The sequence below is a fragment of the Scomber japonicus genome, chromosome 14 (assembly GCF_027409825.1).
Source record: "Scomber japonicus isolate fScoJap1 chromosome 14, fScoJap1.pri, whole genome shotgun sequence".
NCBI classification, from domain to species: domain Eukaryota; kingdom Metazoa; phylum Chordata; class Actinopteri; order Scombriformes; family Scombridae; genus Scomber; species Scomber japonicus.
Window position 1 is genome coordinate 10,766,171 of NC_070591.1, and position 25,550 is coordinate 10,791,720.

General features: G+C 38.6%; 1 protein-coding gene and 10 non-coding genes across 12 annotated transcripts in view; 6 read left to right on the top strand and 5 right to left on the bottom strand.

Moving 5' to 3' along the window:
* mrps5 (mitochondrial ribosomal protein S5) overlaps positions 1–25,550 on the top strand; it is a 264,703-nt gene that overhangs the window by 10,945 nt on the left and 228,208 nt on the right. Inside the window, exons 7-12 of one of the 2 annotated variants that reach the window (XR_008322928.1) lie at positions 11,969–12,059; positions 13,512–13,558; positions 14,300–14,357; positions 16,261–16,323; positions 16,830–16,966; positions 17,538–18,029. Coding sequence is in view for 1 of the 2 variants with exons in the window: in XM_053333257.1 (XP_053189232.1) it covers positions 11,969–12,059; positions 13,512–13,558; positions 14,300–14,357; positions 16,261–16,323; positions 16,830–16,966; positions 17,538–17,762 (621 nt within the window). In the remaining variant the exon portion in view is untranslated. Of the gene's footprint in view, positions 1–11,968; positions 12,060–13,511; positions 13,559–14,299; positions 14,358–16,260; positions 16,324–16,829; positions 16,967–17,537; positions 18,133–25,550 lie in introns of those variants that run through there. The other variant, XM_053333257.1, reaches the window with a different exon arrangement.
* trnai-uau (transfer RNA isoleucine (anticodon UAU)) lies at positions 19,455–19,548 on the bottom strand. The gene is made up of 2 exons: positions 19,511–19,548; positions 19,455–19,490 (listed from the first exon to the last, which is right to left on the bottom strand). It is a non-coding gene; the product is annotated as a tRNA-Ile (tRNA).
* On the bottom strand, positions 19,848–19,941 carry trnai-uau (transfer RNA isoleucine (anticodon UAU)). The gene is made up of 2 exons: positions 19,904–19,941; positions 19,848–19,883 (listed from the first exon to the last, which is right to left on the bottom strand). It is a non-coding gene; the product is annotated as a tRNA-Ile (tRNA).
* trnai-uau (transfer RNA isoleucine (anticodon UAU)) lies at positions 20,318–20,411 on the top strand. Its single transcript has 2 exons — positions 20,318–20,355; positions 20,376–20,411. It is a non-coding gene; the product is annotated as a tRNA-Ile (tRNA).
* Positions 20,950–21,043, top strand: trnai-uau (transfer RNA isoleucine (anticodon UAU)). Its single transcript has 2 exons — positions 20,950–20,987; positions 21,008–21,043. It is a non-coding gene; the product is annotated as a tRNA-Ile (tRNA).
* trnai-uau (transfer RNA isoleucine (anticodon UAU)) lies at positions 21,810–21,903 on the bottom strand. Its single transcript has 2 exons — positions 21,866–21,903; positions 21,810–21,845 (listed from the first exon to the last, which is right to left on the bottom strand). It is a non-coding gene; the product is annotated as a tRNA-Ile (tRNA).
* On the top strand, positions 22,194–22,287 carry trnai-uau (transfer RNA isoleucine (anticodon UAU)). Its single transcript has 2 exons — positions 22,194–22,231; positions 22,252–22,287. It is a non-coding gene; the product is annotated as a tRNA-Ile (tRNA).
* On the bottom strand, positions 23,580–23,673 carry trnai-uau (transfer RNA isoleucine (anticodon UAU)). Its single transcript has 2 exons — positions 23,636–23,673; positions 23,580–23,615 (listed from the first exon to the last, which is right to left on the bottom strand). It is a non-coding gene; the product is annotated as a tRNA-Ile (tRNA).
* trnai-uau (transfer RNA isoleucine (anticodon UAU)) lies at positions 23,957–24,050 on the top strand. Its single transcript has 2 exons — positions 23,957–23,994; positions 24,015–24,050. It is a non-coding gene; the product is annotated as a tRNA-Ile (tRNA).
* trnai-uau (transfer RNA isoleucine (anticodon UAU)) lies at positions 24,781–24,874 on the bottom strand. The gene is made up of 2 exons: positions 24,837–24,874; positions 24,781–24,816 (listed from the first exon to the last, which is right to left on the bottom strand). It is a non-coding gene; the product is annotated as a tRNA-Ile (tRNA).
* On the top strand, positions 25,160–25,253 carry trnai-uau (transfer RNA isoleucine (anticodon UAU)). Its single transcript has 2 exons — positions 25,160–25,197; positions 25,218–25,253. It is a non-coding gene; the product is annotated as a tRNA-Ile (tRNA).

Sequence of the window (25,550 nt, forward strand, 5' to 3'; positions counted from 1 at the left end):
CTCTGAGGATGCAAACATCCAGTCACAGTTATTAAGTCTACTCACATAACTGCCCTAGGTACAGCTTTACCCCTTAATGCAGTATGAGTATAAATCCAGCTTAACTAAGTCTTCATACTCTACTGTGCCTAGCAGGTCTTAATTTGTGTGTTTGTGTGTGTCTGTGTGTGTGAGACTTAAGATACCGGTAAACTGTATTTACAAACCCAGTTCATTTGGATTCATGTTATGTCATGCTGTATGTTACCTTCATTCAATTAGCACTAATGGACCTTACTAAACTAATGGGGGGTAATGCCACAAGGTCACACACACACACATTCACACACACACACACACACACACACACACACACACACATAGAGCTATTTACTTCTGTACAGTAGAGGTCTTATTGTCATTTAACCTGTTTATATGCACTATACATACATACATACATACATACATACATACATACATACATACATACATACATACATACATACATACATGCATACGTACATACGTGTGTGTGTGTGTCATAAGCGACTTTCTTGGACAAATTTTAGACTAAAGACAAGTCAGTTGGGGACAAAAGTTGTGTCCCCAAGTTGGGGAAACAGCTGATTTTTGGGTCAGTGGTTAGGTTTAGGGTTGGATAAAGGTTAGGTTAAGTCATATTGTCTCTTTTTATCTGACTTTATCTTTCTGTTCATTTTAAAAGCCTGTTTTTTGTAAGTGTGTTTCTTTTTATTCTTTTTTGTGAATGCTACTGTTTCTATTTGGTTCTGTTTGGAGTCCACACACAGACAGGATTAGTGTGTCTGTGTGTCTGTGTGTGTGCGTGTGTGCGTGTGTGTGTGTGTTACATTAATAGTCTTCCCCAGCCCTCCTGCCTGTATAAATAAGAGTGGTGTCACAGACATTAGGCTCCCCCCTGGAAACTGATGGATGCTTTTATGGTGCCATCTCCCTCTATAAATATCCCCTCTGTGTGTGTGTTCCTGTGTGTGCGTGTGCCACTATAAATTCAGGCCTAATGAAATGGAAAAGGCTTACTGGAATAAAAGGCTTGTCTCCCAAGGACGATGACGCCGGCACACCATTAGTGAATACATCCAACATGAGGAGAGGGAAAAGGAGGAGGGAGGGTGACAGGGAGAGCTGGAGGAAAAGGAAGTGAGGGAGGAGGAGGAGGAGGAAAGGTTATGAGTGTGTGTTAAGAAGTAAGGAAGTGAGAGAGAGATGGACGAAAGTGAGAAGAGAGTAAAAAGAGAGAAGGAAGGCAAACGGGGCTAGATTGATGCAAGATTTTATATTTCATTAACAATTACAGTAAGTCATTAACTGTAGAGAAAATTAATCATCATATCTGCTCCAGAATTAATTATTAAATCAGTTAAATACTTACTCAAAAGCCCAGTGTGTGCTCTATAAATCATATATAACATATTTACTCCAGTATAGTATGCACGGATTTCCCATGTATTGCTCTGATATACACTTTGGGCTCAGTAGAAGATACCAGAGTATTGATACCATTACTAAAACAATACTTTCTATCTAACCTTACTTTGATGTTTTTCTACAAAACTCCTTTTTTTTCATTTAACTAAAGAAGTTTGAACATTTCTTAAATGTTAAATGTCCAAACACAGGAAGCAAAACCCAAGAACTATGCCAGAAATATTCTTTAAATCACTGGCTGTGTGACTCTGAATCTCACCAGTACTTGACATTTTTTAGTACTCAGTACTTTGGCCACATTTTGATTGATGCCAAAATACTATTGAGGTTTGATACCGAGTCCTATATTAAGTAACTGATGCTCTTTTGTGATTATAGTGATGTTAGTGGGTATTTAGTTAGTATTTATGTGATTTTTTTTTATCTCCAAAATAAAAATTGTGCTATCAAACATCAAGTTCATACGTCACCCATAATATGACTGTAGCCTTTTATGGCCCACAGCTTTACTGCTGTCATCAACATTTGTTTCCAGGCAGCTGTATTCAATGTAAAAGCTCTGATAAACTCACTGTATGCTATCCGTTTGGCACCAAAATGATACAATTAGCAACTTTAAAAGAGAGTCAATATTGAACTTAATTTCATCCGGTGGCCAGAAACACATCACCAAATAAATGTTAATGATGATCCATGCAGGTGTTTTGCTACATAACAAATACCTAAGTGCAGTACCAGTCAGTGTTGTGTTTGCAGCTTGTCATTCTTCCCACGCGTGAATGCAGGTTTTAGTTAGAGGTGTGTGAGGACACGCAGAAACTTGCAAGCTAATGTTTCATTTAATCCAACACAAGAACATTACAAACTACAACCTCAGTGATTTCAAGTTGAGTCCTCTCAGTGAGAAGTGCAATCAGTCGGACCTCCAGAGAGTTGAAAGAAAGAGGGATGGATGGAGAACAGAGGCAAGAGTAAAGAAAAGAATGGGAGGAGAGTTAAAGTGACAGAGAGAAAAGTGATGTTCATGGCCTCCCTCCAGGTACAGCAGCCACTTGGACAGGATTCAGTGATTTCATTAACAGAGATTGAACGTCGTCAGTGTCACAACAGAGCTTTTTGTCTTCTTTCCCCCCCCCCCCCCTCCCTCCCTGAAGTCAACAACCTTGAAAGTTTTAAGACCAAAAAAAGAGAGTGAGAGGTTAGACTTGTACTTTACTATGTGATCAATAAGTCATAACCAAAAATAAAAAATACCAAGGCAGACTGCTTTGCAAAAATTAAAAAGGCTTTAATAAATGAGCTTAGCGCCTCTGCGTTTCAGCTCACACTTTTCTTCAGGGCATGTATAAACAAATGACAGCTCACACATATACCAAAGCTGCTGTCAGCTGCCAGGCAATCACAGTCGCACTTGATAATTGTCACAGGTGCAGTCAAGAAAGCCAGATTTCAGGCAGAAAAGTTGTTTGGCCCGACGGAGGCGTAGAGCAAATCTTCCATAACATCGAAAAACTACACAACTAAACATAAGTTATCTAATAAAGACAGGATTGCTTTGGATGATTTGGCAAAAAATTGGTATATTGTGATCAAAATTGCTGACAAAAGAGGTTCTGTAGTGGTGTGGCAAAAAACCAAATATATAACTGAGGCACACTAGCTTGAAAGTAGCACATAAATGCAGATTAACCCCATGGAAGAAATGAAAAGTGAATTGAACTGCATACTAAGAGACACTAAAGAGAACTCCTGTGACAATAACGCTCTATTTTTGCTGTGTTACATGTCAGAGGATTTGTTTAAACATTTCCACTTGATTTATCTGTTTTTGCTTCGAGATGCTCTGTCAGAAAGAAGAATGGTAGATTTTCTTGTCTGTGTTGGCCCAATGGACCACTACAAAGAGTAAAGTTCAGGGTGTTAGCTTCCTTTTGAGTTAAATCTGCCTCTTATCACAGCATGGACTGACTAGAAATCTAGAGGTATTACAGGGATTTTACAGAGTTTTGTGTACATTGATGACTTGTAATTATTTTCAGATAACTTTTATTCTCCCCAAATCCTACAATACCCTGCTTCTACATGCTACCAACATACATCACCCTGGTTAGACCAATTATATCTGAAAATGGATCCTTGACAGAAACTATTATTTTGATCATTAAACGTTTTGTATCGAACCTGCCATCCTTAATCCAAGATACCACCCATGTGCTTAAGAAACGGTCTAATATGTCTGAGAATACATCCTGCTTCCTGATCATGATGGATGTGGAAGTCTTATATACCGACAAGAAGGCCCACAGGCACTGTCTCACTACCTGAATAGACACCCCACATGAAGTATACCACCCACCAACTTCATATTAAGACTTACTGAATGGACCCTTGAAAACATCAAAAATCCTCAAGACGATCTTTATCGACCACAGAAAGGCACACCTGGAACAGCATATATACTATATCTATACAATCTACTTCAAATAAGATCAGGTTTTATGGCCGATACATAGATGACCATATATTCATTTTCCCAGGTATTGAACATGAACGTTCATCATTTGATGGATGTTTGAATACTGAAAATGACAACCTGAAACTGACGTTACAGATTGATTTTTTTTTTTTTTTTGGACCTTACTGTAATATTATTTTTCACAAGAAAGCCGACAGAAATACATTTCTTGTATATTTATTGTGATGTATTGGTCAAATATTAGAAGCTATATTGAGGAATAATCTATTTTGTACCATTACTTATATATTTAACAATAGAATAGAATAATCTTTATTGTCATTATATTATGTATAATGACATTTTGGAAGGCATATCTACAGCACAAGCAGTAAAAAAAAAAAAGAAAGAAAGAATAAATAGCAGATAAAAGAAATGAAGAATAAATAAATAGCAGCAATTCAATAGACAAAAATCAGTGCAATGAATAATAGTCAGGGAGCCTTGATACAAGCGCATAGCAACAGAATAGCAGCATATTTTTGGTTATGACTTATTGATGACAAAGCAAAGTACAAGTCTAAACTCGTTTTAATTGATCTCATGATAATGTCCTTGGATCCAAAGTGCACCTGGTTTTGTGAAACTGTCATTTGTGAAGTCGCGCTCCTCATCCAATTAACTGGCATTTGCTCTAACCTTGAAAGTTTTTGCTGAAAGTAATCAGACATCGAGCTGAATGAGAGCAACTTCGCAAGAACTGTAAAATGTTGAAAGGTTGGTTGTTAACAGCCAAGTGGAGCTCACCGGGGCATGCCGCATACACAACTTAATATCTAAAGTGAATCTCACATAAGAGGAAGTCACGCAGAGTGATTATTAATTAGTTGTAATGAAAGAGTCAACTCATGTATAATCTGTCAAGGCATCAAATTCTGTGGAAAGTTAGTGCTTTTACAGCCAGTCTTGTTGTTACCTAGACAACATAATGATAGACTTTGTAATTAAGATTATAAAGTAGCGTATGTCTTCAGTTATTGATGTATGTGTGGATAAAAGCCTGCTGAGTGATCCTGGGAGTTAATCATGACTTCCAGCGAGAACAGGATAGTTGTCTAAGATTTATTTTTAAAGTTGACCCATTGTTCATTAAAGCTCATCCAGACAGTTTGTCTTGAAGCACACCTTCCAAAACCTGGTGATTTAGGAACATCATTTTTATTAAAGCCACCACTTGAAGTGAAAGGACGTAACATTTGCACACATTTAAGAAGAACACAAATACATTTTTTAACTTGTGCATGTTTTTTTTATATGATTTTTTTCTGAAGGTCTTGAAATTACAAGGAGTTAGCTTTTCACATTTTCATATTTTAGACTTTAATTGATTCTAAATAGCAAACAAACACAGCAGTCTCCATAAAATGTGAGAGATCTCATGTATTAATTAGTTGTAAGACTCTTATTTGTACTTTTAACTTTTCCCACATAGTGTATGAACATAAATCCACATCAGTTTAATTTGTCTTTTCTGTTTTTCACTCACTCAGTCACCCTCACATTCACTTCTGAGTCATCCGCCTAATTGAGCACGATTACTGAGCCAACATGACGATTGTTTTTCTTCTATAATCAACTTTTCTTTTTTCTTTTTTTTCAAGACAGCAATCTGTTAGGAGTGCAAACTAGTTCAGACAAACTGCTATCTACATTTAAACCAGCATATTAATATGTTTTCGTTCTTTTGTGCTTCTTAATCAAAATCCACTGACAGTGTGTCAGAGAACTGTGTAAGACTATTTTAAAACAATTTATATTGGGACTATTTTATAATGAATACAATGACTATTTTCTTCTCCCATCACAGTTTATTATGTAATTAGTATGCATGGTCTTCAGAAAAACTGAACTAATTCACCTCCTGGTTATAGCACCATTTTGAAATTTCAACTGGAGGATTATTATCAATTTTGACCTATAGCTACAACACTGACATAAAGACTTATTATCATATCCTGATAGCATATAGAAGGTAAAACATCACTGCACACCAGATATCTAGAAGTTCTTATTAGGATATGGATTTTCTGTATTTTTATTATTTGTAACAAATCTTGTGTAGAATCAAACCAAGAATGAACTGATCCTACTTCTAAGTATTATATATGTGTCTAAAGTGTGATATCTCTTATCCCACTCTGCCACCAACCTCTGTTAAAAACATGTCAATGAACCACACACTTCACCACAAAGTTTACAGACACATTTTCCTTTAGAAACGGAACCAAAGAATAAGAACAGCGATCACATCTTCAGTCTCTGGAGAGTAGTTCCATTTAAGGCAGACGCTACTCAGCATTAGTGTGAATGTGGTTGTATTTACAGAGTTTTCTAGCTTGCTGTGCTACATATCACAACCTGTTGGCTTTTTATTGAAGGTCTCTGAGAGAGGTACGGTGTAGAACAAAGTAAATAGGTTGTGATATGTAGAACAACAAGCTAGCGGAGCTCTGTAAATGTGAGATAAAAAGTAGTCAGATATCAATATGTAATGATTCTACAGCAGAGATAAATCCAGTCCTCTACCAACACAGTATGAAAGAAATCTTCAGTTGTGCAGAAATAAACAAACTTATTACACTATTCAGTGTGTTTGCAGAGTCAAGATATCAACTTAAAACCCAAGTGAAAGGAGGGATGTGTAGTTGTGCAACAGTAAGTCAGAGAAAGTGTTGAGCGTTGGCGGAGGTTTGTGCTCTCACAGTGCCTTCTGGTGTCATGCGGTGAAAAACTCCTCCCCTGCACTGCAGAGTATAGACAGATACAGATAGGGAAACTTGCAGCAACAGATTGAGAAAATAAGAAATGAAACAGAAGTGAGAGCGAGCTAGAAGCGTCCTCCCACCGCCGTGCTGTCGCTCATCCGGTGGAGAAAAACTCAGCCCATCTGTTCTGCGGCTAATGCTGAGCCAAAACTGCTGCATCTTGGGCTAAAATGACAAATGCAAAGCCAAAAAGCTCAACACCACTGCAGACATTTACACACACTTCTACTGCTGTCTCACACTGAATTCACAATGACACTTGAGAAATAATAACTTGTTGATTTGATTCATGAAAACAGTGTTTTAGATCCCATCTGGTCACAATCTTTGCAGAGGCAGAGAGTTTCTTATTCCTCAACTACACATATATGTTCACACTTGGCAGCAAAAGAAAGTATATCTTGCTGTCCAGCTTTACAGTCCTGCAGACACAGCGTGCAAAGAAGACTGGCATGTGGTGTGTGCAGTATATTTTGTATTTAAGCCATAAAAAACCAGGCGGGAAGTTCCGGTCCTCTGCAATGAGGCCAACGCGGAAGTAACTTAGAACTGCACTCTATCAAAAGGCCACCAGGGGGCGACCGTTTTGGTGTCAAAAGGACTTCCATCTCAATACAAGTCAATGGAGAATTCACCAACTTCTCACTTGATTTCTAACTTCAGTAAACGTTTTCAAAATGTGTTTATGGTCTCAATCGCTAGTTTAAAGCCTTCTTCAATGCAGTCTGGTGTTCATTTGTGAAATTTTGGCCTCCCTGATTTTATATTTGACGATAAAGCAGGGTATGCATTAGGGCATGGCTACGTCGTGATTGACAGGTTGATTGCCCAATGTCCTCGAGATCCAGCCCTCGCAACCTATCGCAACCTCTCCGCTCCGCCCATGGCTCCGCCTCATGCCCATATAAGTAGAATCCGTGTTTTTATTTTTCCCAGCATGCACCTGAAATGTTCCAGATGACGCTGCCTAGATTCGAAACTATTGGCTTCCGAGCAGCAGTCCACAAACCGTCACGAATGTCACGTCCATTTCTTTTATACAGTCTATGTAAAAAACACCTTGTTGTTACTGTGCGTGGTTCAATTAACAGCAATGTGTGTTTACGGTACAGTGAGGCAGGGATATGTGGCGGTGTAGTAGAGACTTGTCACTATGGATACAGTGTGTGAGCAGCAAGATAGCATTATAAGAAACATATTAATAAGAAGAACAAGTATATGATTTATTTGTTTTGTGTGTGGATAAAGTTATGTTTATGAGAATAGCCAGACAAAATTTATGTTCAGATATTGGCAATGAAATTGTGAAGTGTGTGTGTGTTTGTGTGTGCGTGTGTGTGCTTCTGTGGCCTGCAGGGTTGTGTTTTGGTGTTGTGCTGCTACCCTGACCCCAATCCTTCTGTTGTGGCCCTGCAGTCAAATTGTAAACCCTTTACTGAAGTGTGTGTGTGTGTGTGTGTGTTACGTAACGAGTGAAGCTGAAGGCAGATCTTGACTTTGAAGTTCCCTCAGCTGAAATTCAACACTGCTCTGTCACTTGTGCTCTCTGGCGAGGATAAAAGCATAGAGGTGAACTGAGTTTTTCGGCCCAGATGACTCCCCAAAAGGCTGCTGGTGGCCACTGAACAGCTGACTTCCAGTGGAGCCTGGTATATACGGGGCATACATAGGCACACATAGCACACCTGGATCCAGCTCCCAGGATGGGAACATGTGACAATAACACTCTATTTTTGCTGTGTTACATGTCAGAGGATTTGTTTGAACATTTCCACTTGATTTATCTGGTTTTGCTTCGAGATGCTCTGTCAGAAAGAAGAATGGTAGATTTTCTTGTCTGTGTTGGCCCAATGGACCACTACAAAGAGTAAAGTTCAGGGTGTTAGCTTCCTTTTGAGTTAAATCTGCCTCTTATCACAGCATGGACTGACTGGAAATCTAGAGGTATTACAAGGATTTTACAGAGTTTTGTGTACATTGATGACTAGTAATTATTTTCAGTATTGATTAATCTGCACATTATTGTCTTGATTAAGAAGAACAATAGTCTTTATTGTCATTGTAAATGTACAACGGAAAAAATAGTTAAATAATAAATTAACTATGTCAAATAATAACGAAAAATGCCATTTTAAAAATTCAGTTTTTTCTATTTGGCCATTCAGTTTCTCACACATTGACTCTCTCTGACTCACCTTTTTCAGTTTCTCTCTCACACACACTCTTTAGCCATATTCCATGTCATTTCTTAGTATTGTCTGCTTCTCCTAATTACTTTCACATACACACTCTATCAGTGGTGTGAAATTGAATATCTCCAAGGTAATAAAAGTCATATTCTTCTCCTATATATTTTCTATAAAATAAGTCATATTCGATCACAATAGTGTGGACTATATTATGACTCCTTCACTTGTCTTCCCACCTCTTTGTTGTATGTTGATATACACCAGATATTCCTGTGCTTGTATTGATAGATGCACCAGTGAAGTGGGGTATGTCTGGATATTATTAACCCAACACCTCACAATGAAGCACAGATCAATACAACGCCACCACATGCTGCAGCCTTAGAAGTAACCACAGTATTTTAACTTGACAAGCACGAGAGCAACATGAACACAAACGCCCACCAGTAACACCCACAACCAAACAGCCACAGTGCTGAACTGACTCAGTTTCAGCAAAAAAAAAGACCTTGACAAAGATAGTATTTCATGCAGAGCTCCTTTATTGAATTACATCATATCGTGCATGCTTTCATATTGTTTCTACACCATGTGGTTTTTTTATATCTTACAGTAAAGGTTGTCTTGTAATCAGTAACTAAGGCCTTGTTCAGGCTGCTGGCCCAAATCTGATTGAAGCCGCATTTGGAAGTGGCTTGTAATGTGATACAATAATCAGATTTCTTGAGATGCGTCTCAATCTGGACATTCCTGACACTTGAAATCAGATTTTAAAGTGTCTTTTGCGTCACTCCCAACGCGACACACAACAGCGACATCAAATCCAGAGTGATGGTTGGCATCAGAGCGGCTGTATGGAGGACATCTCAGTTGGAAGTCCCTCACCATGACCTGATTGTGGTTGTTTGGAGGACAAGATGATGGATCTCCATTTCTCATGCTTCCAGGTTGGAAAGCTGCGTCACCATCGTATGCAGTTGCCGACGCCTATGTCGTTACCACAGCAACTCATGCAGATAGGTTGTTGAAGTCTGGACACACAAATCTGATCTGATCACTTGCAAATAACGGTGCAGACAGTCTGTCCTAAAAGATCCAATGAAAAAGAAATCAATCTGATTTGCCTGCAGTCTGAACAAAGCCTAGATCAGTGCCTGTCACTGTTAATTGCTGCTTTATTGCTATTTTGTACTTAAATCTGCAGTAGTCAATATTTTATATGAACAATAGATCAAATGAGTGTGTAATGTAAAAAAGGGGTTACTTATGGTGACTTACATCCACCAACTGGACAGTAACATAACTCTTAATGAATGATAATGTTGCTTTGTAACTGCTGGATGTGTAAATAAGCAACTGTTTAACATATTAACCCCCAACTGATGAAAAAACTTATTGCAGCCACTTTGTATGTAAAATAATGAGGCAGTTACAGAGGTCATGAATGCTCTAATCAACTATAAAATTGGAGTTATTATTAATAACACATATTATGTGAAGAAAAGTAGCATGACATAAAAAATATCTTCTAATCACTGTTCTAATTATCATAATTAACTCTGCTTAATTAACTCATAAGTATAACTGGCTGTGTTTTATGTATCATGGTGACATTCAGCAGCTCCACTGCCTATCAGTTTTGGATGAGTTTATAAAGTCAAGAAGGTGACGTTGTTGAGGTTGATGTGATATACGACTACTATTATGTAAGTATATTATAGTACAATTAGAAGTGCAGACATTGGTATAAATATATTAGAGAAGGACTGAAGCAACAATATGAGGGGAGTTTTTTGGGGGGGAGGGATATTACTTTCTGAAGTAATTTGTGATATTTAGCTATACAGATAAAAAATGATTTCACCTGACTGACACACTGGGCCTCAGTCGCCTCCAAACTAGCTGTGATGTCACAAATAGTGCGAAAATTTAGATTTAAGATTTAAGGAGCGCACCGAAAAACAACGTTCCCCCTTCAGGAGATAAATGTGGAAACTGTCGTCTACTCTGCACATACATCATTTTTCACCATGGAGCTCAAACATCCAAATTTAATAACAATAATCAAAATACTATTTGAGTGGAGGGAGGCTTTAACTTATGTATTCCCGACACATTCACAGCAGACCGGCCGTCGTCCTGTCCTGCTGTGTCACTCTGCCTCCTCCTCCTCCTCTCCTTTTCTTTGTTTTCTCTCCTTTTCTTTTTCCCCGTCTTGTCCTCGTAATCATCTTAAGCATTTCATGCCAGGAAAAAAAGGGTTTAATTCCTTCCTCTCGTCTCCTCATCTACTCTTCTCCTCTTTTGCTGTCCTCATCTCTCTCCTCCATCCTTTTACCATTCACCAACCCAGTCCTCCCATTATTATCTCATAAACAATCTGCTTGTGCTTGCTTACTCCCCTCTTTTCACCACTCTTGTCTTCTACTCCCTCTCTCCACATCCAGTTTTCTTTCCTCCCACCCCTTCACTTAATTGTCTTTACTCTACCCTTTCACCTCTCTAACCTGCCCTGTTCTTACTTTCCACTTTGGTATCTCCTCCTTTTTGTACATTCTCATTTTTTCTCTGCTGTCACTTCTACTTCCTAATCTCTCCTTTTTTTAATAAACTACCTTCCTTCTCCTCCCCCTCTTCCTCCTCTTCCTCCTCCTCCACCTCCTTCTTCTTCTTCTTCTCTGTGGTGTATCAATGCTGCCCCCTGTTGTTTCTAAAGCTGTGTTGCAGCTAGTTGAGCAGCTTGCATGGTTGAACAGGGGAACACTGGGAGCTGTGATAAATGACTGTGCGCTCTGTTTACTAACAGATCGATAAAAATCACATCAGGACAGGCAGCCTTTTCTACATCAACACACACACACACACACACACACACACAGACATTTGCAGAGAATTTTCTAAAAAAAAAAAACATCAGCTTTATTTTCAAATGTTTCTGTCAAATGAAAATCTGCCAACCAGCACTTTTTCTTATTTTTTAAGCTAACTAATGACTAGGCTCTCGCTCTCTTTCGCAGTCAAGTGTTCTTAATTGTTGTCCGTTTTCATTGTAGTTGAAGAACGTGTTCAACATGACGGCCAAGGAGGGCAGGAAGAGGTCCGTCAGCTGCCTGGTCGCTGTGGGAAACGGCAACGGAGCAGCAGGTTCGACTCCCTCTGAACACTGAGCACAGCACAGCACAGCACATCACTCTGGCAACAAGTGTACTTTGAAGATCCCCTCCAGACACATTTACAACACTAAAAACAGTCTGCTGAGAATAATCATGTGTATCTGATTTGGTTGTTCCACTACAAAATAGTAGAATTACCTCGTTAAAATACTCCTCAGTCATTGAAAAAACTTGAAATCCTCCATTTCAAAAATTGTCTCCTACTTCACCGTGAAGTTCATTCTCAGTGTGTGAGGCTTCAACTTTACATTATCACATTTGGGTTACCTGTTAAACCCCAGTTGGCCTCAAAACTAGTAGTATGCTCAAACATATTCACTCTAAACTCTGAGAAACTTTTCACTTTCATCAAATGGATGTGAAAACAATCTCATGGTGTCAAACTCTGCATGTACATCATTCTGCACAGTGAAAGTCATCCTAATAAGAAAAACACATTTTTGAGTTGAGCGGGGCTATAAAATTAGGCATTAGACAATTAGCATTTAAAGTGCTTCACAAAGGCAGGCATACGTGTGCACTTACAAGCATTAAAGGATCAAAAGGAAAACAGAACAAAATATAAGCACAAATTTAAAACCCGCAGATATCAGATACCAAATTAAACAGATTAAACACAGTTAAAAGCCAGAGAATAAGTGTCTAATGGAGGGGCCGCTACAGAAAATGCCTTGTCACTGAGCGTGGCACTGCCAGCATGCTAAGGTGGGAGGATCTCAGGGGTCTGTTGCTGTAAGGGGTGAGAAGTTCAGAGATATATATACGGGGGCGAGACCACGGAGGGATTTATAGACAATTAGGAGAATTTGAATGCTATCCTGTAATGAGCAGGGAGCCAGTGTAGGGGCGTAAGGATGGATGTGATGTGGTCTCATTTCTTTGACCTTATTAATAACCAGGCTTCAGTGTTGATCAAAATGTTGTGAATTGTTCCTGAAAAATATGAGATTTACAAAAGAAGAACTCTAGCAATTTCTTGAATTGAAAAATATGTGTAACAGAACCAAAACAAGTTTTTGACAGAGTGTTTGTAAAAATGGAAAAGTGTTTCAAAGAGAAAACTTGGGAAAACTCTTTAGCCTCTGAAGATAATGCAGAAGTGGAGAGATTGGTTTTGACAGTTCAAGCTCCTCTGAAGTGAACGACAGAATGGGAAAAGAATGCAGAGGAAACTTTCTAACAGACACTGTGAAGGCTGCCTCATTTATAATGTAAAATCATCATGCTACAGTATTAATGATGTCATGGGCTTATAATCAAAACCAAAAATACTCATTGAATGTTTTAAACTTTACAATCTGGGAATGAATTGTGTTTAACTGGCATCACTACAAAGAAAAGATGCTATGAACTTTTGTAAAACTTCTGTTTTCTGTCACACTGAACTCTCAGATGTTTGAAAACTGACTCTCCTCTTCAACAGGTTTCGCTTTGGGTAAAGCAGCAGACAGACAGACAGCTATGAGGAAGGTAGGACAGTTTTAAAATCATCATCATTATTCTATTAAACCTAGTGGTCTGCGTTATCATTCACAGCTGTTTGTTTTTTGGTCTGTATTTGAGTTCATATTCAAGCTTTCTAAGTTCTTTCTGAGTTTGATTGTTTTCAACTGAATTTTACTGCTATGAGGGTCCAAAGTCATCAGGGTGGACAAAGCATTGAGGATTTGACAAAACAGCCTTAAACACTTTAAGGTCCATTTATAAGGTGGTCCTGCTCTTTCGATCACATAAGCAGATGGCAGTTGCCCGGTTGTCATTGCTTCAAAATTCTTAACATGGACTTTTCATCCATGTAGCCCCAAAAGTACATGATTAGAACATGTTTTAAGTAGCTGCTGTGGAGATTTTAGATGTGTGATTCTCAAAATGTTTGACCTGTGACACCTTAAAATAAAACAAAGTCTACATGGGACCCCTCGTCACATAGTGCATAGTCTAATAGTACATTACATTACATTACCAATATGAGAGGGCTCCACAGGTACTTACATCCAGGTAACAACTATTTAACGGACCTGGAGTTTATCCTCGGTCTGTTTTTGGGGCTGACCTTTATTTGTTCATGTCGACCATTATCAGAGACCAGCCACTATTAGAGGAAATATCTAGTCCTGACCATTTTTGCCAAAGCTGATGATAATAATAAATGTCATAATGTCAACTTTCACACCATAAGTGACACTCTGAATGTTTGTTTCTGTCATGCAGGCCAAGAACAGAGCCATCCACTACTTGTACTACATAGAGAGATACAACAACCACACCAGTAAGTCAACGTCTGTGTGTGTGTGTGTCCTCTACATCCTCACTTTCTCTCCTTCTCCTCCCTCTGTCTCCTCCTCTTCTCCTCTCCTTCCATCATATCTGCCGTCCGTACTCTTACAAGCACCATAATCTAAAAAATGGATTTGTGGAGAAAGGTACGAGAGTTAAAGTGCACCACTTGAACTTTCTTATTGTAAAACTCCATTTGGCTTCTGCCACCGTCGCTGCTGGAGAGCAAAGCCAGGAAGATTAATGTGTGTGTGTGAGTCATCAGCCTCCACTGCGCCCACCGGAGGAAAAATTTAGCTTCCTGTTCTGGCCAGAAACCAGAGGAGAAGCGTCTGTTAGGGTGTGTGAGTGTGTGTGTGTGGGCCTGTAGTTCAACCTAGATTAAGTTTTAAAAGTTTAATTCATTTAATTTCTGGTCAAAATAATCACATTTGTCTACATGCCAGCTGTCACTGCAACCCTGTGTCACGTGATTAGTTATTTCTTTGGAGGTTTATCTTACTATAATTGTAATTAAATCTGATTTTCTATATATTATATCAAATATTTTTAACCCCTCTGCTTGTTTGATACACATTCGGATATCCCTAAAAGTTAACTCAGCTGGAATTCTGCAGACAGGTCGCCTTCAGGACAATAATCGCTCAAGTCTTGGTGGAAATCCAGATGTGGGATTTATTCCACCAGATGATGAACAGTTTTTCTCAGTAATTGTTACACTGCGTAGATTGGTTGTTTTTGGAAGTCCAACATCTGCACGTCTCCCAGTTTGGCCAGCAGACGTGTTGTTCTGATGGAAAAACTAATCTGATAAACAAACAGAAAACATTAGGGAAGCTTTACAAGTCAGATCTGGCAGATGTTTGATTTCCTCTGACCTTCCAGTTGTTGCTTTTGTTGTTTTTTTTTTGTAGTTTGTTTTTATTCCTGGTCCCCCAGAACCAGGGTTTACAGTGTGAATATTAATGTGGCTCTATTGGTGCTCAGCCACACACGGTCAAAGTGTATTTGCATAAATCTGAATGTGGCAACGTGGTTTGGTTGTTTTTTTGTTTTGCTTTTTCCAGTGTGTTGTAGGCAGGCTGGCTGTCTTCAGGCCTTGTTCTTCAAAGGACAACCAAACAAACACTTTTTAGTCCTTTTGGTTGAGTTTTAGGTCAGAGAACAGTTTTTAGTGCAGTGTTGGACTCAGAGCCTGAAGAAAACAGCAAAAAGACTCAAAAACTGGAATATAAAAGAGTTTGGATCATGGATGTTTACTCTTTTTTTGTATCTGCTCTGATTTTGTCACTGTTTGGATCTGTGAGTCACAAATTAACCTGGACCTCCTGCAGTCATAGCAAATGTTCAGTCCATACTGCAGTGTGTGTGTGTGTGTGTGTGTATGACATTTATATTTCTTCACCCAGTAGGATACAAAGTGGAACATTAGGTGGAACCAAATTATCTACCTCTTTTTCTACCGCTTTTCTCCTTTCATCCATCCACTCTGTCCTCTCTGTTGTTGCAGCATCCCATTACAAACTCTATCTTGTTAAGTGTGGCTGTAGGAACAGCAGCCATTGAGATGTTTTAAGAGTGCAGAGCAGGATTTTAACCTGAAGCTATGGAGCTGTACAGTCCTCTCAACTCCCACTCTGGGACTGTGTGGCTGAATAACTAATGAGCCACAGCTGCTGCAGTGATCAGGAGACACTGACATGTGGAGAGAGACATCTGGTGGGCAGGTAGAGAAACACAGAACCTGAGGGAGAGCAGAGGAAAAGACACAAAAGAAAACACAAGTGCAAATTAGACTTCATCTGGTCAGTTTGGCCGTAAGTTATCTCCTTCTCCTCCTGCTCTGTCTACAGTGAGAATAACTCTTTGTTTCTTTTGTTTTTTCTCACCAACAGTTTTTCATGACATTGAATCCAGGTTCAAAAGAACAACTCTTCGCATGAAGAAACAAAACGAAGGTAGGTAATAATACTACTTATAATAATAATGACAATAATGATTTCCAGGCCATTTTCTTAGAAAGAATTATGTAATTTGGTATAAATTATAGGCAAAATAAAATCTCCATTTAACGCCATTTAAGTAAAAATTAATTAATTATTTATTGTTGGAAACTACAGCCTCCATACATGTTCAATTGTCCATTTGCTTCACATTGTTGCACTCTTAACACAGCTGTGCACTGACTAAAATCCTCTCTGTCACAGGAGTAATTGAAGTAATTCATTAGAAGGGTATTAACACTGGCTTTTAAATTCTTTAGGAAATAATTTCAAATGTACAGACCCATGTAAAGCATTGTTGTCAAAATTCAAGACAATTTACTAGTGCATAAGATATGTCATACCATACAAATAGCCATACAAACTTACATATCACATAGAAGAAGACTTTATATAGTCCATCCCCAGCGTTGACTCGTCTTAATATCCATGTGTCTGTTTTTGTGCTGGATTCTCTGCAGGTTACGGTCTGCGATGCCACCGTGCCGTCATCACTCTGTGCAAGCTGATCGGCATGAAGGACATGTACTGCAAAGTAGAAGGGTCCTGCAATCTCCACAACATCACCAGGGCTCTCTTCAATGGATTGACCAGTCAGGTGAGGCCAGGTTGACATGGCAGGTGTACAAGAGAAATTCATTTGAAGAGCAGCACTCTTTCTTTTACTCTCTCAGTGAAAAGTCAGAAACAATAAAACAAAATCCTCGTTCATGCGTTACAGAGAGGCTGAAAATATTTGATTTACTATAGATCTCTGGCAGATCCCTGATGACACTTTAACAGACGCCTGTTTAAGAAATATCCTCTCACATTCTCAGAACTCGCTGTTTTTTAAGAAGTTAAGAATTCAGGGGAAATCAAATTTGATACTTAAATCTCGAACATAGAACATGAAGATTAATTTATTTATTTTTAAATACTTGTTTAGCACAAAAATGTGTCTCTGTGTGCATGAAGCTTTATGGCACATCATTCCTTCACTGCAGACATTGAAATTCTGGAGCTACTAATGAAAACAAGCAGTGTAGAAATTAATGTCTACAATCTTTTTCCGTCATCAGGCACACTAAATGTTATACAAGTTGTCCAGTTGACTTCAGAGCCTCAGTCTTGTTATCCGTCTTATTACTAACATCTATTCCTCTTCTTCTTCTTCTTTCATCCTGCAGCAAACCCACATGACACTGGCAGAAAAGAAGCAGCTCCATGTCGTTGAGTACAGGTCGGAGTGCGGCCCCCTGCCCATAGTGGTGGGGAGTCCCAAAGATGGAGTGCGACCCAACCCAGAGCCCGAGGACGAGATCCCCAACACCCGGCTGAACTGGGGCGACGTTAAAGCCGCACAAGGAACCAAACGCTCCATCTGGGCGGGCGTCAAACGTACCATCTGGTAGTGCGGGAGTGGACTGATGCCTGGGTCGGACCACAGAACAGATGTTTGGACTGAAGCTTCAGACTTTTAACTCTGGCAAGAAAAGCTGAAAGTATGGAAGCAGATCCATACGTGAAGAGCTCATTTTCGTGAAGCAGAACGTCAGCTTTTGTTATTCATTTTTGAACATGTGATTGTTTTGTCAACCGAGAACAAAAGTTACATGTTTTTCAAACTGAAGATATCTCATTTGAAAACATCATTAACAGCCAGTGTTGTAACTCAAACTGTAGATATCAAAGTTTCCCTTATATCTGTCAGAAAAAAATCTATTTCCTCGTCCACATGGAATTGTCGCACAATGTGCACCATTGAAATAAAGTATAAAATTGCAAAAACTTTTTGTAATCTGAGCACCTTTCTTTCTCTGTAGCATTAAATCATGAATGTTGCATCTGTAAAATAATGAACTCTGACAGCAGGGAGGTCTTCTTCCTCTATAACAGAAAAGTTTTAGGTTTAACTGTCAAAATGAGTTCATTAATCAAAAGTGATTTTCCCCTCACTGAACCACATCTTGTCTGGATTAATAATGAAATGAACAAAATCATCAAGGGGACAGGAGAGGTTAAGGAGAAACTGATGTGTTTAAGAATGTTTTTTTGTAGCATGGTTTGCACCTTTTTTAATCTCACTGTAGAGTTTTGGCATAGTCATGTTTGGAATCAGAAATGTTATGCCTGTAATTAAGGAATTAGACAATGTAGGGAATACCTGTATTTTCTTTCTTACCAAAAGTTCTATCAATACCATGGCGATACGCTAATGGCTGGTATCAAGTAGCTTAGCTTAGTCTAGCTTAGCATAAAGACTGTAAGAGATAGGAAACAGCTAGCTAACAAGATACAGCATGTTAATTAGTAAAAAGTATAACATGCATCATTCTTATCTTTAAAAAAACTACAAACAATTCCTTTAATTTATCCACATATTTTATACTGTTTTCTGTTTTATCTCTGAACAACATGCCTAAACTAACTGTGGGATGCACTTTAAACATCAGCTAAATGCTTAGCTTTAAACCTGTTGATCTTCATTACAGTGTACTCTGCACATCATGACCTTTTAAGGGTTCTTTCTACCATCCAGACACCAACAAACACAAAAGCATCAGGAAAGGTCAGTCCAGGAAAATGAATGTTTGTAAAGTGGAAATTTTTCTGAGTGCCACAATAAAGAGAAAGAGATTCATGAAGTGATCTAATTTCCAAAACCGGGGTCCAGATGGTTCACTGTAAATTATTAATTCTTTGAGCATGTGTGTGACTGTAGTCCTCACTGAATCTGCTGTATCAGCGTATTTTTAATAGACTGTATGTCTGAACACTAGAAATTCTGTCCTTCTTTACATCCAGGACTGTAGAAGAAACCCCCGAGGTCTTCACAACAAAACAACTGAGGCAAAAAAAAGTTTTTCCAGCTGCTGTAGTAAATTCTCTGGTGTAAAGTTCACCTGAAAACAAATTTTAAAAAACAAGCAGGACTTGAGGGCACTGTTGAACACTACTAATCTTTTTATGACATTATGTAAGTTTGCACACAAATACATAATGGATGTTTTTCATTGGTTTATTACCACCCATTCACACCTGGGCTTTTTTCATATGTGCTGTTAACATATACTAACACCATATTGTCCCATAAAGTACAAATATGCTCCAGGTGAGGCTCGAACTCACAACCTCGGCATTGCTCTACATTGTACTGTCTTATAAGTACCGCGCGCTGACCGATTGCGCCACTGGAGCTTGTTTTTGTTGCTTAAGCTAAATATATGAGCCTCCTTTATGTGTGGTGATTATTCTGCCTCTGTATTACCTCAATGTGATGGGTGTATATTTATACAATCACCATCTGAAGCTACTTAAAGCTATTCTGTGTAAGGAAAGGACAGTGGCCTAAAAACCCAGGATTGGGTGTAATGTTTCATGTTTTAAAGGTTGATTTCACACAAACTAGAGCTTTCTTCACATCAATGTTCATAAGTGATGCTTTATTCCAGACCACTTGAACAACTCTCAGCATCATGTTGATCACCACAGTTAAATGCTCCAGGTGAGGCTCGAACTCACAACCTCGGCATTGCTTTGCAGCGTACTGTCTTATAAGTACCGCGCGCTGACCGATTGCGCCACTGGAGCCTGCTTAATTACTGTGCTACTTAAAATGTAGCTGGTGAACTTGTAAACACCTTCTGTGCCTGTGTGGTTGCTGCTGATGTGATCACGAGAAAACAAATACACTGATTCCTGTCAGAAGTTTGAAAACTGCTACTCTTTTTCCACTGAGGTCACTGAGAAGACAGAGAATGCAAAAACAGATGGTCATATAAATCAGCTTATAGTTAAGAGGTCAAAAGTCAAACCACGGTGTCTTGTGGCTCTGAGCATATTTATTATGATAAACAAATCAAATAAAGAAAAGTACAAACCCTTATTTATTCTTTACAAAAGTAATTAATGGGCTAATATATAAAGAAGTGGCTGCTGTATCATATGTATTAAGTAGCTTAGAAGAGCTCCAGTGGCGCAATCGGACAGCGCGCGGTACTTATAAGACAGTATGACGTAGAGCAATGCCGAGGTTGTGAGTTCAAGCCTCACCTGGAGCATTTAGTTATATGATATCACCTGTGTTGTGTGATTTGAAAAAAGCTTGAGTTTGTGTGAAATCAGCAATTGAAACACATGTCCAACGTTACACCCAATTCTGGGCTGCTATCTGCAAATGTAAAGTGTGTTCAGTATCGTCAGGTCTGTGCAGTCTTTCACTGTTCACATATAAAGGAGGCTCACATAATTAGCTGCTATGGATATTATAAGACAGTACGCTTTGAAGCAATGCCGAGGTTGTGAGTTCGAGCCTCACCTGGAGCATTTAATTGGACACTACCTGGTTGTGTGGAGTTGTTAGTGTTAAGTGGTCTGGATTAAAGCACCACGCACAATCAATGATGAGAAAAAAGTTCTAGTTTGTGTGAAATCAACAAATCAAACGTTAAGCCCAATCCTGGGCGTTTAGGGCGATTTAAGGTGCATGTCACAATATTGATTAGGAGCTAGTGGACTGTACCACTACATTATTTTTCCTTACATACAATAATTATAAGTAGCTTATATTTATTTTATTTATCTGAACAACAAAAATAAGCTCCAGTGGCGCAATCGGTCAGCGCGCGGTACTTATAAGACAGTACAATGTAGAGCAATGCCGAGGTTGTGAGTTCGAGCCTCACCTGGAGCATATCTAAACTTTATGAGACTATATGTTAGCAGCACATATGAAAAAAGCTAAACTGTGAACTGGGCTTACTACTGAAAAACCTCCATGATGCCATATAACATAATGCTATAAATGATTAGGCATATTCAGACATGATGACAAATGTAAAGTGACTGTGACAATATTGATTAGGACAATGAAAAACCAAATTCCAACCAAGTCAAAGTTGTAGTTTTTCAATTAAAGCAAAGTCCAAATGGCCCAATCGGTATTCACACAATCTTTCACTGTGAAGTTATAAGACAGTATGCTGTAGAGCAATGCTGAGGTTGTGAGTTCAAGCCTCACCTGGAGCATTTCTGTAACTTCATGTATATTATATGTTGTCACTGAATTTAAAAAGGTTTTGAGACATCCAAGATTTAATGTCGGTGCGGTAAGATTAGTTTATCTGAGCTGTTTGGATCTGACGGTTTTAATGGAAAATATAGCTGTGTGTCATCAGCATAACAGTGTTAAAACACACCATGATTCTGTATAAGTTGGCCAAGAAAGATAAAGAAAACAAAAACAGACAGTCCAAAATTGTACAGTTTAAGAGAAAGCCCAGTTGAAGTACAGACAGTTGAATATCATAGTTTATCACTTCAGTCCCACTGACATTTAAGTTTCATGCTTCAAGTATGTCATGACTTATTCACTAAGCCTGTTTCAACATTACATTTTCACAGTTTGTTTTTGTTAATACACTATTTTCATCCACTTTGTGCCCTATAAAGTACAAATATGCTCCAGGTGAGGCTCGAACTCACAACCTCGGCATTGCTCTACAGTGTACTGTCTTATAAGTACCGTGCGCTGACCGATTGCGCCACTGGAGCTCTTTAACGTAGTAATTACACTTCAGCTAATTCTGATTCTTCTGAGGCTTTATCCCCTCAGTTCAGATTTTATTGAAACACACCAAGCATACAAGTTGTTTGCAATACTTCAACTTTTCTTTTTTCCCACAGTGTATACGTATAAACCTGGACTGCACATTCATATCGTTCGTATTAGTTTTTGTTAAATGTTTATTTTTCATTTTGATGCTCTGCTCTCAATGCATTAGTGTAGACATAGTGAAAAAACACTGTAGTATACTATGTATACAGGGATTTTGTCTATGTAAGCTCCAGTGGCGCAATCGGTCAGCGCGCGGTACTTATAAGACAGTACGCTGTGAAGCAATGCCGAGGTTGTGAGTTCGAGCCTCACCTGGAGCATTTAATTGGACACTACTACCCGTGGTGATCAGTTGGAAAGTGGTTAAGGATTAAAAAATCACTTATGAACAATTATGTGAAAAACGTTCTAGTTTTAAGGCACTATCTCAATTTTAAGGTGCATCTGACAATATTGATTAGGGCCTAGTCGACTTTACCACTTTTTAGATTATTTTTCCTTACATACAATAGCTATAAGAAGCGTCAGATGGTGACTGTTGTATAAATATACACCCATCGCATCGAGGTAATACAGTGGCAGAAGAATCAACAATCAACAACAATCAATCGATGCACACATAAAGGAGGTTTGTATATTTAGCTGAAAGAACCGAAATAAGCTACAGTGGCGCAATTGGTCAGCGAGTGGTACTTATAAGACAGTACAATGTAGAGCAATGCAGAGGTTGTGAGTTTGAGCCTCACCTGGAGCATATTTGTACTCTACGAGACAATATGGTGTTAGTATATGTTGGCAGCACATATGAAAAAATGATGCCATATAACATAATGCTACTGTATAAAAGATTAGGTATATTCAAACATCATAACAAATGTAAATTGAGTTTGACAATATTGATTAGGACAATGAAAAAACAAATTCCAACCAAGTCAAAGTATGGACAGTTGAATAGCTTTTCAATTCAGCCAAAGTCCCAATGACGCAATTGAAACTCACATTTGTGCAATCTTTCACTGTGAAGTTATACGCCGATTGACAAAAAAAGCACAGGACTAAAGATGCATGCATATAAAGGAGGCTCACATATTTAGCTTAAGTAAAGGAAATAAGCTCCGTTGACGCAATTGTACTTATAAGACAGTATGCTGTAGAGCAATGCTGAGGTTGTGAGTTCAAGCCTCACCTGGAGCATTTCTGTTGCTTCATGTATATTATATGGTGTCACTGAATTTTAAAAGGTTTTGAGACATCCGAGATTTAATGTTGGTGGGGTAAGATTAGTTTATCTGAGCTGTTTGGATCTGACGGTTTTAATGGAAAATATAGCTGTGTGTCATCAGCATAACAGTGTTAAAACACACCATGGTTCTGTATAAGTTGGCCAAGAAAGATAAAGAAAACAAAAAACAGACAGTCCAAAATTGTACAGTTTAACAGAAAGCTAAGTTGAATATTGTAGTTTTTCACTTCGGCGAAAGTCCCGATGACACTTAAGTTTCATGCTTCAAGTATGTCATGTTGTCATGACTTATTCACAAAGCCTGTTTTCACAGTTTGTTTTTGTTGATACACTATTTTCATCAACTTTGTGTCCCATAAAGTACAAACTTGCTCCAGGTGAGGCTCGAACTCACAACCTCGGCATTGCTCTACAGCGTACTGTCTTATAAGTACCGCGCGCTGACCGATTGCGCCACTGGAGCTCTTTAACATAGTAATTACACTTCAGCTAAACTTGTTGATTCTTCTGCTGCTTTATCACCAAGCATAAAACTTTTTAGCAATATTTCAACTTTTCTTTTTTTCCCACAGTGTTTTTATACAAATAATTAAAAAGAAGCGTATGAATCTGGGCTGCACATTCACATCATTCCTATTATCTTTTATAAAATGTTTATTTTTCATTTTGATGCTCTGCTCTCAATGCATTAGTGTAGACATAGTGAAAAAACACTGTAGTATGTACACAGAGATTTGCCTATGTAAGCTCCAGTGGCGCAATCGGTTAGCGCGCGGTACTTATAAGACAGTATGCTGTGAAGCAATGCCGAGGTTGTGAGTTCGAGCCTCACCTGGAGCATTTAATTGGACACTACTACCTGTGGTGATCTAGTTTTAGGGCACTATCTGCAATTTTAAGATGCATCTGACAATATTGATTAGGAGCTAGTGGCCTGTACCACTTTTTAGATTATTTTTCCTTACATACAATAGCTATAAGTAGCTTCAGATTGTGACTGTTGTATAAATATACACCCATCGCATCGAGGTAATACAGAGGCAGAAGAATCAACAGACGCACACATAAAGGATTGTATATTTATTTAGGCTTGTATATTTAGTTGAAGCAACAGAAGTAAGCTCCAGTAGCACAATCACACAGCACAGTACTTGTGAGACAGTACAATGTAGAGCAATGCTGAGGTTGTGAGCTCGAACCTCACCTGGAGCATTTCTGTAGCTTCATGTATATTATATGTTGTCACTGAATTTAAAAAGGTTTTGAGACATCCAAGATTTAATGTCGGTGGGGTAAGATTAGTTTATCTGAGCTGTTTGGATCTGACGGTTTTAATGGAAAATATAGCTGTGTGTCATCAGCATAACAGTGTTATAACACACCATGGTCAGACAGTCCACAATTGTACAGTTCAAGAGAAACAGACAGTTTTTCACTTCAACCGAAGTCCCAATGACATTGAAGTTTCATGCTTCAAGTATGTCATGACTTATTCACTAAGGCTGTTTTCACAGTTTGTTTTTATTGATACACTATTTTCCTCAACTTTGTGTCCCTTAAAGTACAAACATGCTCCAGGTGAGGCTCGAACTCACAACCTCGGCATTGCTCTACAGTGTACTGTCTTATAAGTACCGCGCGCTGACCGATTGCGCCACTGGAGCTCTTTACTCCGTAATTACACTTCAGATAAATTTGTTGATTCTTCTGCGGCTTTATCACTTCAGTTCAGTTTTTATTGAAACACACCAAGCATACAAGTTGTTTGCAATACTTCAACTTTTCTTTTTTCCCACAGTGTATAAACCTGGACTGCACATTCATATCGTTCCTATTAGTTTTTGTTAAATGTTTATTTTTCATTTTGATGCTCTGCTCTCAATGCATTAGTGTAGACATAGTGAAAAAACACCGTATTATACTATGTATACAGGGATTTGCCTATGTAAGCTCCAGTGGCGCAATCGGTCAGCGCACGGTACTTATAAGACAGTACGCTGCGAAGCAATGAGGAGGTTGTGAGTTCGAGCCTCACCTGGAGCATTTAATTGGACACTACTACCTGTGGTGATCAGGTGGAAAGTGGTTAAGGATTAAAAAATCACTTATGAACAATGATGTGAAAAATGTTCTAGTTTTAGGGCACTATCTCAATTTTAAGGTGCATGTGACAATATTGATTAGGAGCTAGTGGCCTGTACCACTTTTTAGATTATTTTTCCTTACATACAATAGCTATAAGAAGCTTCAGATGGTGACTGTTGTATAAATATACACCCATCAACAGACGCACACATAAAGGAGGATTGTATATTTGCTGAAGCAACATGAACAAGCTCC